Genomic DNA, 16,804 nt, shown 5'->3' with positions numbered 1-16,804 from the left:
ATTCTGTTTGGCTTCCGTCTCTGGGACTGTGGAACCCTGCTCCAGCACAGCAGCGCCGCCTGTTTCTCCCGTTCCTGCATCCCCGCCTACTAGAAAGAATTATGAACACGCAAGCACGGATAAACATATTATGAGTTACCTGTGATTTGGCAACACTTCATACATATCAAGAGAGTTTGGCAAGAGATTTTGGCAAGATGACTATCATTGGTATTCGCCTATTCACATCACATTTATGCATGGTGTGATTGACATTTGGAGTAACACCTGTTGCTAACCAATTTGCTGCTTTTGAAATAGCTTTTAAAGTGGCACATCAACACAAATATACCGGCACACACACACACACACATGAAAAAAAGGTAAATATTACTCTACTCTCAATTTCTGCTATCTCAATAGGACTATAATAAAAATGTCAACAAAGAAAGCATTAGGACTCTGTGAGTACAATCCTGAGGTGGAAGGTTTAAAGAAAGCTGTGTTCCCACTATTAAGTTGGAAAGGTGATTTATAACAAGGTACAGTATAGGGCCTACAACGTATGTGTAGAGCTTGTTGGAAGTACGCTACAGTTCTCTTTAGGCAGAACCATGCTTTTGACATTGTAACTGCCCGCCTAAAAACAAAACAAAACAAAACAAAACAAAAAAATGACAAAGGAAACAATGTCAAAACAAAAATGTTTCCTTGGTTGTTGTTTTTAGTGTGTGTCTTTTTTTTTTTCTTCCTCTTTTTGAGGGCAGTTATCCTCATGAAAAATTCGTCCACAATGATTTTCATCTGAATTTACAAACACAATCCCATCCACTAAAGCTGTGGGTAATCAAGTTCATTGTCACAAGCACAGCATTTAACACAATTATTGATGTTATTCACAATGATCCATGACGAAAATGGGTTTACATTTCTCAGTATGAGCTTTCGCTTTCAGCAGAGCACAGCTGCTGCAGGCTTTACGAGCTGCAAGTTTGCAATCCCCCAAACCGCATATCCATGACCAAAATGTCAAAAGCATTCTGAGAAATTTCAGTCTGAGGGGCATTGTATTGCCATTTAAAGTTTTCAGTGCACTTGTGATTCAAAGTGTACACTAGTACTCGTTTCCTCTAAACAACAATTAGATAAATTCATGTCCAGGCAAAGTGTACATTTGCAGAGATTACGTCCAACATTTCTTAAATCTACCATATAAACAATGAAATTCAAGATTGTCCTTGACTGCTTCATCATACTGTAGCTACAGCTGTATGTGCTGAGTTTGATAACCTCTGCATAAAATATTTCCTGAGCAGAAACTTTATGAGGATGGAATTTGACTTCAACCGCTAAGCTTGCTCAAAACCCTATCAACCATGCAGGCCTAACTTATCTTTGGCATTGCTCTTGATAAATACTGTTAAAGGGATGGTATAGTATTGTTTTGAGATGAGGATTGAGCTTTTAACCTTTTTTTTGCGAGATACTATTTCAGAAACCACTTATGAAATGCTACAGGGCATACAATTCTACGAGGAATTCAAAATTGATTTGATGAAAATCCGTTTTCAAATGGCTGAGAGATCCAAAAACAAAGTAAAACAAAGCGATCCTATTAAAAGGTGGGCCCCACCTTCTATTAGGATCCATTTGCTTTGGATATATCTCAGCCATTTCAAGACCAATTTTCATCAAATAAACTGAGTTCCTCTTAGAATCATATGCTCTTTCACGTTTCATAAGAAGTTTCTCATTATCTTTAAAAAAGAAAAAGTAGGAAACCTGAAGCCCTATATCAACCAAAATTATACCATCCCTTTAAATAGAAACATTTGGTGAAATCATGTATCAAATACTCCTCAAGTAATTGCAAAAACAGTAATATTCCAAAAATCTCATGTTCAGCTTTGATCCCTGACTTTGGCTAAAGCAACTCCCCTCCCCTCTCCTCCCCCCCCCCCCCCCCCCCCACCCAACACACACTTTTTTACATTCATTGTTCTGCCATACTGTTTACTAAATCCTCGTACATCAAAAATACTTACTGCAATATCTTATAAAGTCAAAACAAAAACAATGTTAAGACAAACAAACAAAACAGTATCTCCAGCACCCACAGTGTGGGAGCAATGAAATGCTCATGCTTCATCCCTCTACATTTAGGGTCTATATACAGTGAACTTTAATATAGCAAGCATTTTTCACAGCAGTTTTGGATGTTGGAATTTGCTGTAAACTTGTAAATCCTCGGTGATCTATAATACCGCAAAGATAATTAATAACATCAACCACATCGGGGAAGGAAGTGGAAAAGGAAATTAGTCAGTTTCTCCCGAAGGGCTACCGTACCACCACATAATCTACAACAATGGGCTGTGAATGCAGATCCGCACAAGTCTTGGAGTACCTCGGAATATGTCACAATACAAGACGTTATCCAATGTGGCATTCCCTGATAACATGTCTGTCTTCACCATCGGAGCAAATGTCTGTTTCTGTGATTCATATCATACTTCATACACAGATTGACAATGATATTCGATATAACTTCCTCTCCAGAAATAGAGGTGCTAATTGAATTGTTCCTTCCTCCTTGGATTTCAGCATGCACTTCAATCTCTCTTTTGTATGTATACAATTTGTAGTCTCCTATTTTGCATTTAGAAATTTTGCAGTCATTACTTCCAGGTACTACAGACATTTCATGATTGAATGTCTTTCGATATTCGTGACTTAATTATCAACATCTAAAATTTTAATTCAAGTGTGCTCACACACAAAGACTGATGCTTATGAATATTCAACTCAAATGGGCTCTTTCTGTGTCATATGTGTCTGTGTGTCAAGTTTTTAAAGTGTTTATGAAAAATTGTAAGAAAATCCACTTTGCACCATTTTCTATCGTATACTAATGATTTGCAACCAACATCAAATAACTTATGAGGGCACCTCCACTAAGACAGTGAAACTTGAAGCCTTTTTACATCCTCATCTGTAAATCTTGCTGAATAAGTATTGTAAATGAAAAATTTTTGCAGTACATCAATTTTCGCATATTTCGCAGTACATTAATTTTTGTGTATTTCACGCTACTTTTGGCTGGCGCAACTTCTAAATCCCGCAAAAATATCTTCACGATTTTCTCTGCACATTTTAAACGGATTGACAATCGTGCAGCACGAATTCATGAACCCTCAAATACATTTTTGAGCCCCTCAGCATGAAAAACTAATCACGCAAAAACATGAAAGTTTACAGTACGTGAATGTTTCTTTTGAACTATCATGCTACTGGACATCAAGCTTGCATTCATAACACCGTCACCCAGGAACTGAGCCACACTGAATTTTATGTGATTGTATATTTGCCATATATATATATATATTTGTCATTTTTATTACGCTGTACTTGTGAACGCTTTCCATGTATGAACCTGAAAACAGGGTCAAAACACTTTCAAAGTGGATTAAAACATAGTGTTTCTATTAAAGGAACAGATGTCACCAAAATATTTTCATTTCATCTAAACCATTTCTAGCCAGCTAACTAAAAAAAAGCAAGCAAAAAAGACCAGCTTTTAATTTTGGTTCTCTTTTGACACAAAAATCACCTCAAATCATCAATTTGATTGACTGAAACTACTTTCTACTCCACTTCAATTCAGCATGGTACACATGTCAGGTAGAACTAGAAGGAATGGAAAAGACAAGATGTCGCTCTGCTCTGCCACAAAACGGATCGCCTTGTGATCTTTTCAACCAGCCCACTTCGAAACACACACCTAATTACATTTCACATGGGAGCACTGATTGAAGTTGACAGGGTTAGTTGTTGCAACAAGTAGAATTCCAACTCCGTGTAAGGTCAACGAGGTCAACGGCTGCTTACAAGTTTTGTAATTCAGCGTCACAAAGGGGGCAAAAGAATAAAAAAAAACATATCAAGTGGGAGGAGATGGGCAGTGAAAATGGAAAAGCTGTTGCTCAGTTCTTGCATAACAGGAAAAATAAATGAAGTTCCCTTAAATTTTGGTTGACCCTTCATGTAGGCCCCACTATTATCTGCAAATACTCCTGAAAACTAAGCCAGAGCTCTGCATTTTTCTTGGGGGGGGGGGGGGGGGTGTGTCAACATGGGTTTGACTCATATTTCTTCTTGTCACACCCATTTTACACTTCATGCCTATAGTTTGTCACTAGTCTTTTTAAACAGTGTGCAAACAATATATGTGTAACTGTTTATTAAATTTCAAGATATCATCTAGAATCACATCCTCAAAAGTATGAGTTTTTATCTATAGGTAGACACTTTAACATAAAATGTGCTTGTATCCAAGACATGGCCTTGGAGGTACATCTTAGATCACTTTGATGTTGTTGTTTTCATTGCGGGGGGGGGGGGGGGGGGGGCAGTTACTCATTAAGAAAAAAACATCAGAGTGGAATAATTACATAAAAACTTTCTCTACAGTGCACTCACTTTTTTGACAGCCTGTCTCTAAACTGTTTAAAATAGGACAAAGTTGCAAATTGTATAAAATTGGCTGTCAGTATACCTTTGTCAAGCCTACAGCTGATATTTCAACAAGTTGTAGGGAGAGGGGATGCGTGGAAAACAACAAGGCATGTAGAACTCATCATCCACCTGCAAGTTCACTTGGATATATTTCAACAGGATTTCCTCAATTGGTTTGACAATCAAATTGCCCCATCTTGTCCTACCCGACGATCTCTACCTGTGAAGATGAGGTGCTAATTGGTGGCTTTACAGTCGCCACGGTAACAGACACGCTGTTATGTCAGCATCAATCGCATGGAATGCCTGCTGTGATTGGCACACTTGATCCAGGATTTACTGACTTCTGGATAGAAATGAAGTTACAAAAAGTATGAGCGCTTTCATGTACCAAGCAGATTTCAGGCATTCATACATTCTGCTTCCTCCTAAATGTTTTTTTTTTTTTTCTGATCTCTCTCTCTCTCTCTGTTGAAATATTTGGACAATATATTTAGAAATGTTATGTAGAAAAAAAAAAAGGAATTTAAAAATGCACTTGTTATAAGTTCAGATAGACATGCTTTCCCATAGCTGATTTATTTTCAATGACAAAATGACTCCTGATATGAAATATCCTGCTTACTTCAAAAAAGTTGCATAAGAAGAGACATGGGCCGTTTTCACACCTATCAAGGAACGTAATTGTCATGCTGAAGTACAAATACGATTGAAATTGTGACTCAAATCATCATTCATTCACACGACTGAGGAAGGCTTTGCAGATTTTGCAGTTTGGTTTTGAATTTAAGAGCAAGGACAGGAGATTTGAATTCTTTGCAAGCCCAATTAATCACCACTGAGATGTAAGTCACGCATGCTTTGATTGCAGTGTGAGCATTTGAGGAGCGCAGTCTTTCTGCAGAAGTGGTTGAAAGGTCTCCATAAACTCCACCCCCAAAAAAAACACGATTGGAGGTCAATTACGTTCACACGGCTGTTTCGCTCCGTAATTCTGGCATATTAAAAATGATTGGAAAACACCACAGAGCATCATTTGAAATATGATTGGAATTACAATTCAAATACCCCTCCGCAATTCCAGTTTGCATTCACACGGTGAGAATGCTTATCATAACACAATTCTTGTGATTGTCGTTACAATTTTTTTGTTTCAATTTAAGCACTTTTGGTACATGTGAAATCAAGGATGGACTATAATTCTAATGTTTGATCTGAACGTAACCCTTAAACTGTTAGATGATATTGCTGTAAGCTTTTATAGACAAAGAAAGTCAGGGGTATATAAACAATTTATATCCATACATACTTCTGAATCTGAAGAGTGTCATGATTCACAAGTAATACACTCAGCAGATTGTTTAGGATGTTAGGGCCATGTGTAGATTCAGGGAATTTGCCATTCTTTCAAAATATTCAACAATTGTCACAGCCATGCCATAAAGGCAATTGATGTATAATAGTCATTGTATGATTATAGTACAATGTGTATCTGCACACTCACAGTACATACTATTGTACAGCTTCACCAAGAAAAGGTCTAAAAACTGATAAAAGCCAAGTTCTGCTGCAAAGATGCATTGAATGTCTACCTGCCTCTTATGAGCTCAGTAATGCCTATTGCATTTGCAATTCTACTATGTATTTTTTTCCTCCAAAATTTTGCAACAAGAAGACAACAATACTTAAGTGAGTACGGGAACCACAGGTTTATTGTAAGCTATTAATATTGAAAAGTGGTTTCCTCACTTTGAGGATCCTACTGTGTTGGAAATGAAAATGTCACTGCTCAATTGTTCACATTGGCTGTGCATCAGAATATATACATGCTTACGTACAGATACATAGATTTCTGGAAACTACAATATAAACCTCCATAGGGGAAACTTGTAATTGACAGACCATACAGTCTTTTAAACCACTGTCACTTGGCACACACAGGCATCTCTGCGATTCGAGATTACTGGGATACACCGAGTTGAGGAAGGACAGGAATAATCCTTGCGTCATGCTCATATTTCGGCAGGACATCCTTACCCAAGAGACGGCGTTGAGCTTGCACTGAGCCCCAACCTTTGCAGGACTTTGAATAATTATCCTTGTGGATCTCTGCCGATAACTCGCATATGACTATCGCTCAATATCAGTGACACACACAGAATCTGAAGTCACTATTTTGCATTTTCAGGGGACTATTTGAGCTTCCTCAGTCTGCTGATCACTCATGTAATCTGATACCGTTCTACAACTTTTTGGCATGGACTACTTTTATATGATGTTTTCTAATTCAATAAATGCATGTCATTGTCTGATTAAGGCAATTCTTTATCCCTACAAAAGTTTTAAGCCCCTGGCTGGCCCTCCCCATTCAAAGAAAGAAAGAAAGAAAGAAGAAGAAGAAGAAAAAAAAAGGTCTGAGTCATCAACCCAGACCATTATTCCTTGAGACTGTCACAGCAAACATTTCACTTGGTCCTTTAATTAAAGATAAATTACAAAGACTCCAAAATTTCACTTGACTGTTCCTTTCCTACAATCCCAACGAACAACATCTTGTTGGCTAAAGCATAATGGCTGTGAAACACAAATACAGCAAAAGCATGTTACTATTCAAGAACTTGAAGTCACATAGGCCTATTCTTTGTACTGCGGAGAACATTCTGTCACGAAGGTTTGAAACAAGAGTATCGCTTTTACAACCATTCCTACAAATGTGTCCCCCAATGGCAAAGATGCGGATGCAGTACAAAAAAAGACGAGAGTGAGATGAGAATACCAAAAAAAAAGGTAAACAGTGGGCGATGAAAACTTTGTTTTGAGACATTTATTGATGCCCTGGAAGCCCTCATGTTTGGGGAAAACTTTTCGGGGGCAGTGTATAAACGTAAGACGTCATGCAGTCGTGCGTCACAGAGTGAGAAGTATGCAAGGTGGAACCGGAGCGATTGGCTTGCACCCCAATCGAAGAATAAGTTCCCATGACCTAGAATTTTCAGAGGTAGTTCGCATTTTCCGTTGTAGGAGGTCAGAGGCAGGGGTCACTCTGTAAAAACCTGAACCCTAAGAAGTCAATTTCAATCTAAGGTGTGGACGGACTTGCCATTTGGTTGGCTTACGGATTTGGAGAAGAACAACACAAAAGTGATGGTGAAACCAAGAGAAACACAGAATCAAAACCTGTGATCGTGAAGTTGTGCAGAGGCAGGTGAATGCTACTCAATTTCGAGTCTATAAAACAACATCCACGCATATGGACAAGACTGAGTATGTATTGTCACTGTTGTACTCAAGTCTTCAGCACTTGAATACTTATTGGAAAACAAGTAGCCATCTTCTACGGCAAGTTGTTCATTTGCGATGTCAAATTTCCGGAGAAGGTTAGGGATATGGGAAGTAAGAGCCAAATAACAAACTATTCTCTGGGCAAGTTATTGTATAGCCTACCCACATAATTACCCTAAGATGTAAGTTTTCTTGAATGTCAATGAAATTTGGTTAGAAAACAGATTTTTTTTTTTGTCACAATGGAACTTGCATTTGGTCACAAAGTAGCAGGCTTCAACCTGAAATGGAATTAATGCAGAAACAATGCAAAAAGTTTATTTAATTTGGGGAAAAAAAATACAAAAATCCATTCTAATTTGAAAATAGGAAAGATTGAGAATGATTCTACAGGCAAACATCATCACTGACAATATGGGCAGAGGTACACAAAACATTTGTAAACTTATGCTCATTTTAGTTACCTCACATAGCATCCATTGGGCATTTCCAACATACAGTAGGCCCTACTTGACTTGGTCATAAAACCGCAAAGATGCTATAGAAAGGCACTGTTTCTCATGATATCCACGACTAGCTACTGTATGATGGTTGTTAATTCTCTTTTTGAATGCACATGCTGGTCTACCACACAAGATGAGATTTTTTTCAGAAATTGATATCTGAAGTTGATTTGACCTGCACTGAATACATTTCAGACATGTGCCTTTAAACTCTGACACTATTCATTTCAAAGACTTCTTTCTATTTTTGAGGCAGATATTGCCACTGATTCATTCCATGGTGGGTCCCCTGTCAAGTCCTGTCAAGACCTTGGGATGGATAGACCTCTTTAATCCTGTGAGCTTTGCAGAGAGATGATGAAGTAACGCTGAAGAGGCAGGGGTCAACAACTTCTTGGTCCATGCGAGTCAGCAGCTGCGATGGATATCAAACCTTTTCTGAATCATACTGCACGTCTACTCTTACACATGCTCATTTCGTCATTGAACTTTTCTTGAAATTTGGGCTTAAAACCTTGAAATATGAGAGATTAAAATGCAAGTGAAGAGGTATGGAATGGCCAGAGCCAAACCAGTACATCATGCCTTTCTCTTTGTGATGCTGGTACATGTGGAAACGAGCAGAGCCATTTTTTCCCCCCCACCCCTCCAAGATTGTCAGCGCTGTTGTCACAACCATTCTATGCATTTCCTTGGCGCAGGCATTCTGACAAAACGGACCTTGAGGGCTAGTAATAAGCTTGTGTTAGTTGACCTCCCATGACCCTTTACAGATTTCTACCACTAAGCAAACATTGGGAGCTCCCTTGTTCTGCCAGTATGGGAGTGGGGCATAAATCCCAAAGAATTACCATGCTCAGTCGGGACTCAAAGGAAGCAAATGCCACACTGATTCAAACCAACTGGCCATTCAGAATTTCAGATCACATTATATCTGCAGACTTCATGAGAACATATTTTATTTAACTCTTGGTAGAAGTTAGAACTGGGAATCAATGATCACCATTGGTTATATACATCGTTGGCTAGGATCCTACATTACTTTTTTGTTAACTGAAATACATGTACATCATACTACATCTATCCAGGGAGGTGGAAATTTCCACCTCTTTCCACCTCCCTGATCTATCTCCGGTTTCCTGAATGTATTTCACTAATAAAAACAAGGAAGTTGAGGTGTACACTCATGATACAAAGCTGACAAGCAATTTGTGTATGACACCATCAAAGATATCTGAACAATACAAAATACTACAGACTGCATATAAAACACTTTACCATTGCTTCTATAGAGCCTACTCCCTTGTTAGAGTAAATTGAAAATGAAACAGCAGCTGGTCTGCTGACAACACATGTGATGATATGATGGCAAATTGGGAAATGATAAAATATCAGGCTGATCTCTCATTTTTTAGGCCTTTTCATCTTTCTGAAGTGTAAGGTATAGACCTAGTCTTCCCTACTTTGCTGTGTCTCTACTACAAATTTAAGAATCATTTTCATGAAAGACATACCTGTAGGGCCTAAATTCCTTGGATAATAGGCCTATACCTTGGATGTAGGCATTTAAAGTTTGAATTTAAATCCTTTCTTTAGCTTCTAAAGGATACAAATACTGAATTTAAATGCTAGTACAGAAATATACATTGTCAAGACTTTCCTTTGGCTTGCTGAGATAAGTGCATACACTCCAGTCAACATCAATGATGTGGTAAATATTATCAAGTAAATAAAGTCTTTTTTCCCCTTTGTTGCCGCCAACAGGTGCTACAATACCTGTAACAAGAAAATAAATCTGTTGTAGCTCCATGATATAAATGGCACTGTGAACTCTGATTTCATCTTAACTTTAAAAATGTCAAGAATGCTAGTAAAGCACCAATAAAGCTTTTACAGTTTCCTCTTAAAATTCCTTATAACAATATGTCCTTGAAATCATAATACACCACAGTTATAAAACGTAGCTAGCTACAAGTGAACATGTCAACAGGAATTCAGCACCGGTATTCAATACCTCTGGCACAGTGACAACAGGTGAATGGTGCAAATATCACGAAAATTCAGCCATCAACTCGAACAGCAAAGAAAGAAGAAATCAGAAAAAATGTCCACAATGCTGCCAATATGACATAAAATACAGCAAAACCTGAAGAATTGAGAGTAAAAAAAAAAAAAAAAAAAAAATGGCCATCTCAAAGAAGATTGTGAGAGGCCCTATGCAGGGAATGCAACCAAGGAATGTCAAAGCCAGTGAAAGCCCTGTGGTCACTCTCACTAGCCAATCAGGGAAGCTGCTGAAGAGCTTGTAAAGATGGGAGTGGCTTGTCAACAGTAGCCTCCCTTTCAGGTAACTGTGAACATGCACATGATTTTCAATCAATCAATACAAAACAAACCATATGCACCAAACCATAAATACCTACAACGAAAGGCAATTTGATCACAAGACAATACTAGTACCCATTTTCTTCTTGGTTGGAGACAGTTTTCTTTTGAATTGCATCATAATTCAATTTGCAGCTAAACAATTCATACATATGTACATGTACTGATGTATCTTCATATCTTAGATGTTGAGAGAATAATTTTCTTTCTTCTTTTTTTTTTCTGCTAGTATTCATCTCCTTTTGAAGAGACGTCCTAAATGATACACACAGTACCTAACAGGAAATGGCAAATGCAGTCTTTGCAATTTCAGTTCAAGTCAAAGTCTTCCCTCATTCTAATACTGTTCTTGTTTTGATGACCAAATCAAAATAAATGCATTTGATATCACAGAAAACTGTAGCATAATCATTGCCAATATCACTCCTAAGAAAGCAATATCATCTCTTGAAACAGCTAACCTGAAGAATCACATCTAAACCATAAAAAACAAAGGATGAAAAAGTGTGTAGCCAGTTGGTGAGATTTAAAAAATATAGCCAGTTAACACTATACACAGACCTGTCGCTGCACAGCAAGTTGCCCTGCATCTGGTTGGGCTAATAGCCAGTAGGAGAATGCATCTACACACCAACTTGCATTGAAACTTGCTAATATACAGTAATGGGAAAATATGAAGCATGAAAACAGCCTCAGAACATCAATGATTGAGGGCAAGGGTATTATCACTTGCCACCTCATGTTCACTGTGGAGAGACTTACAAAAAGTCCTTGATCCTGCAAGTTGTTGGTGAACAAATGTTGAATGGTTTGTGAAGCATTCCCCTGACACTGCCTAAGCAAGCATTACCCACCATCATTAAGACTTGGCACATTACTTACCAGTACATCCCTTTTCCTTTACCTTCTTTGTCTTTGTGTTAAAAAAATTATGGGTTTTAATCCTGCCTGGAATTCATGAAGATATTGATCTAGCATGCATCAATATTCCTCTCTATCCAGGCATATACTACACTAGTAATAAAATGGCAAAGTGAGCAAAGAGTACAGCTGAGCCTCTGAAAGCAAGGTATTTCACACTTGTGTGCCTACCTTGGGTTAGGAAATTATAAGACAGTCATAGATTATCAATTATCATATTTCTTTCTCATCAATAGCTTCACCATTACCTTTAACATAATTACTAACATTTTTCTTAGCTTACTGATAGAGGTAACTCTGTGATTTAATAAGACACAATTTTGGTACATTATGCTCTACATTCACACAAGGGCTTGCATGAGTGGACATCTTCTCCCTGCATGCTATAAAGCCAATCACTCAACAGCCTAGCTTGGTATGGAAAACTTAGAACCAATCATTACAACTGGATTCACGAGGTGCTCCTGCTTGAGTGGTTGAGTGTATGGGTGTACCAGAGCATGACAGTAGCATAGAACTCAATAGACAAGGGAGTGTTGTTTGATTCTAGTATAAAGATCAGTCAGTTTAAACAGCCTTCAGGTAACTATTCACATTCTACAGTAAAACCCCCTACTAAATGAAACAGGATATAAAAAGTTTCAGTGAACAAGTCCCTTCCTACTATTGCTAGTACTAGTATAGTAGATTTTAATGATCAAATGATCCGGTGGGACAGAACAGTATAATTCTACAATTTCAAACTGCAATGATACCAAGCACTTCAGAGGCATAGAGAAGAATGTATTTTCCTCTGATGTGGGAACATTGTTACTGTTGGCTAATGGCTGTAGAATCCAGAACCAGCCCATGGCAAGTAAAGCTCCGAGTCCGAGACAATATGATTTTAAAAAAAAACAAACAAACAAACAAACAAACAAATATTAGTTGATTATTTTGCAGGTTTCCTTTCTTGCAATGAAACAGATGTCAGACTCATTCTATTTATCACTAGTGTTTCTGAAACATAAATTTGCTGACATTCTAATTGCATTCATGCTAGAGTAGTTTCTAGAACTAACCAATAAAGCAGTAAATCACAACAACAAAAAACTGAAGAGTATATAATGAAGAATTATCTTTTTTTTTTTTTAATTAAGAAATTATGATTGTGTGTATGACGCCTGGTGGTAGTAAGATATCATTCTGTAATGTGAAAACAATCCTGATGGTAATGAAATACCCACCCTCATCTGCAACTGGTGTAGACGTTTTCTCCTTGTCTAGCTGAGCAGCTGCCGCTTCTCCATCCTTCTCTTTCTCCTCTTCACCTACACTAGTAGTAGTACAAACAGACTGTTGCTGCCCCTCATCTTCAACAGTACCATCAGTTACATCAGTAGCATCTTGTTGGTCTGGGTAGGGTGTGGTGGGGTCTGGCTCCTGAACTGTTGGTGGCGCATTCTCCGTAGCATCCTCGGTGAGTTCTTCCTTGCCACTTTTCACCGTCATGTCTTGGTCTAGAGATGACTGACTGGCAGTGTCGTGAGATGCTCGTGGAACCTCCAGCTCAGCAGCATTCTCATTTTCTGCTTGGTTTTCAACACTTCCTGCATCCTTTCCGCTCAAGTCCTTGCCCTTCTCAGTAATATCATTTTCTGTGTTTTCATTTGGAGTTGCCTTGGCTGAGTCACCATGCTCAGGGTTGCCAGCTTGCTGTTTGTTCTTGTTCCTCTTGAGTTTGTCTTTCTTCTTCTTTTTCTTTTCTGGGGTTTTGTCTGCATCGCTGCCCGTGCTGGACATACTGGCATCACTGCCAAACGACAATCTGCTGCTAAGCCTGGGCATGTGGATGTGAAGGCCACCCGACAGAAGTCCTTTCTTTTTCTTCGGCGACTTGCCCGAGCCAACACTGTCCGTCTCCCCACCGTCTTGGCTTTTGGGCCGCTCTACCTCTAATGGCAATGCTGGCGAGTTCAGCTTCACAACATTGGAGTCATTGCAGCCTGGCCATTCGTCACCTGACATAGGCGTTCCGCAACCATCGACCGACACAGGTGAATCTTTGAGGCCCCCTTTCCCGTTGACAGAAATAACATCTCCGTCCCCAACCTTGTTTCCATCAAGAGCCATCTTAATTTCACCAGTTTCTCCATTTACACAGTGCGATTCACCAACATTTCCATCATTGCTACTAGTACGATCACTGGCACTGCTTATCACTGTTCCCCCTTTCGAACAGGCGTTTTGATCTTGAGCACGCGACATCCTCTTGTCATCATTAGCGACTGCTCCGTTTGGCTCCTCCAGCAGGGAAGCATTCAGGGCGACTCCACTGTCATTGATCTCAATGTTCGAGTTGACTTCACGCTTGTTCCCTAACGCTGTGATTTCCACACTCGTTGACATGTTGTAATTGGTAGATTCATGTAGAACACACAGCTCTAGTCTAGGGAATTTGGCTGAAGATATCCAACAATAACATCAAACAAAAAGAGCAGTTCAGAATGTTTTGTTCAACTTAACGATGTGATTACAGGATTCTTATTCATGTCAGGTTTGAACTAACCTTACTATTCCTTAGATTTATAAACACATACCACTGGTACTCATAGACAGACAAACAGACCTCAAAGTAGACCTCTACTAGGCTCTACATTCTATGCAAAATCCCCGCGTAAAGTGACGTAGACACAGTGATATCGATGCTAAATTGCTACTCAATGCTAGTGATGGAGACTCCCTAAATGCTAAATAAATGCAAATCCAAATCTGGGATATTTTTCCAGCCAGCCAGCAGCAATGCGTTCTTCCGAGTAGTGAAATCCAGCCCTTCTTTGACTTAGTCTCTCCCTGACATTTGCCTCGGCCTCGCGGTAAAAGAAAGGAAAAATTCCGTGAAACAAGACCAGGCAGTTCAATGGTCCGGAGATGGATGAAATTCCTGAAGACAAATCCTTACAATCCAAACCACCGCGAATCTGCCCGTGCAGGATGTGCCAGTGCAGTGGTGGTAAAACACACACACGAGCAGCGGGGGCAAACTTCTCAGCCCAGCATCAGCACCATCAATGACTCTGAGACTTCGCGGGCATAGAAAGAGTCGCTCATACTCACTCAAGTACCAAGCTCACGAAACAACCACAAATACTCGAATCCAAATATTCACATAATTTCAGCCGCTCTGTACTTCCCACTATTGATAATAAGCACAGTCGGGTGCATGTGGTCGGCATCTAAACATCGGGCCTCCTCCATCCACCAAGGATCAAATCCCCGCGATTGAACCAACGTAAAAAAAAAAAAGTTTACTACATCTCTCCCTTACAGGGTTACGGAGAAGTGATTGTCAACCATCTGTAGTAGACGGTTTCTCGATAATGCGTGCTTATGTGTGCATTGCGTGTATTGTTGCTATCTTCGCGGGTTAGCACAAAAACTTTACCGGCGCATCGATGACAACTTTTGGCGTATTAAATTGATCGTATACGCGCGCAAGCTGTTCTACGATGCGTCACTCCCCCCGCTGAACAAAAATCCTCCGCGCCTCTGTCTCGTTAGTTTTACATTATCCAAGGTGGTACTCTACTACTCACTAGGCGAGCCAAAAGTACCTCCATGGTATATCCCCATCGCGGAGGCATATTTGAAATGCTAGTATACATGAGAGTTCTCACATTTTTATGATTTGAGTTGTTGATTTTTCTCTTTCTTCCACCTGCATTGGCTGAGATACATTATCAAGAGTCAAGTGACAGCAAAAGAGAGAGAGAGAGAGAGAGATAGATAGATAGATAGCTAGGTAAATTAGATAGATAGAGTGAGAGAAAGAGAGGGGGAATATTATTATAAACAAAGAGAGAACAAACAAAATGGCAAGAAGAAGTAGTAACAATAGGCCTAACGTTCGGTGTCATTGTATGAAAGTGAGAAAAACTATCGATGGCTACGCTTAATTTGACATTGCTTGACAGATTGATGTCTGTCGTTACACTGTTTAGTAAGCCTCACTTATCTCTTCTTGATTATGCACGTTCTGTTCTATGTGGATTTTAGTATAATCATGATAAGAAATGTGAAAGTAGATGATTATGATTAAAAATCAGAGAGACGTTATTTCCCTTATACGTGCCATTCTTAAATCAAATGAACACAATAAATGTCTGAAGCTTGCAACAAATCGTGAAGTTGAAGTAGGGCAAAAAAAAATAACAAAATAAGATAAATAAAAAAATCTGGAAACGGCTGACGCGAAGACTGCAAACAAATCACTTGCATCGATTTATATCTACGCTGTTTTAGTTTCTATCTCTATAAAAATGGAGAAGAGCAGGAAAGTCGGGCCTCTTCGAAATATGATATTTGAGGAATTTGCAAGCGGTATGCAGGTCGGGCAGCTTTGGGAGGAGTGGGGTTGTAGGTGAAAGAGCGAAGCGAACGAGGTCTTTTTATCGCAAATACTCCCCTCGTAAATCAATGATAATCCCAAAAGTGACGCTGTGTGATAACTGTCCGAATGGTTACGTGGCGTGGGAATAGTGGACGCTGCGGGATGGTGAACAGGGTTGCAACTAGCGCCTGCTGGCTTCGATCACCTAGACTAGCGCTGCAAAACATTGTAAAACTTTGAAAACCTTCGAAAATGGAAACACTCCGAAACACTCCTGAGCCTTCTCTGAAACACTCCATTATAGGGCGCCCTCTAAAAAAAAAAAAAAAAAGCAACGTACTGAGCAGGCCTACTCGTACACGTACCTGGGCTCCATACCAGGGCCCCATTTAACTCTTGCTGGAATGGCAGTTGTCGTGGTAACAAGAATCCATCTTCCTGATTGGCTGTTGCTATGGGAAGTTGCCATTCCTGAAAGAGTTGCTATCCTTGTATCTTTTATGAAATAGGACCCTGATGTTGGCTACCTCTGGTTTCACTCTTTAAAATGTATCATGGTTATTAGGGCCTTATATTACTACCCCCCCCCCCCCCCCTTCACGACGACTCATTACAAGCCTCCATCATTTGCATCACTGAAGATTTAGTTATCCACAGTGGGACGATGGAACTCTACTTACGGCAACAGGAACCGAAATCCAACCTACATAGGGCATAATGCCTATTCCGACATTTTCAGATAGGTACCGGGATCAGCAACGGGGCACAGATTGCGTGTGCACGTATTTCATGTATTCTTCAGTATTGATATATAAATCGCAATATTCGGTAATGCGGTTTAATGGTTAGG

At 39.4% G+C, this 16,804-nt stretch overlaps 1 protein-coding gene across 1 annotated transcript; it reads right to left on the bottom strand.

Annotated features, from left to right (window-relative positions):
* Positions 1 to 15: 15 nt before the first annotated feature.
* LOC139744864 (uncharacterized) lies at positions 16 to 14,738 on the bottom strand (the record flags this gene model as incomplete). The annotated part of the gene is made up of 2 exons (XM_071655276.1): positions 12,812 to 14,738; positions 16 to 86 (listed from the first exon to the last, which is right to left on the bottom strand). Coding segments are annotated over exons 1-2 (1,233 nt in total), but the record flags the coding sequence as incomplete, so codon positions are not given.
* Positions 14,739 to 16,804: the final 2,066 nt, after the last annotated feature.

The sequence above is a fragment of the Diadema antillarum genome, unplaced genomic scaffold, assembly GCF_040938485.1.
Source record: "Diadema antillarum isolate AM-2024a unplaced genomic scaffold, OU_Dant_1.0 seq00001215_RagTag, whole genome shotgun sequence".
Taxonomy (NCBI): domain Eukaryota; kingdom Metazoa; phylum Echinodermata; class Echinoidea; order Diadematoida; family Diadematidae; genus Diadema; species Diadema antillarum.
Note: the sequence above shows the minus strand (reverse complement) of the source record. Positions and strands in the feature narration are given on the sequence as shown.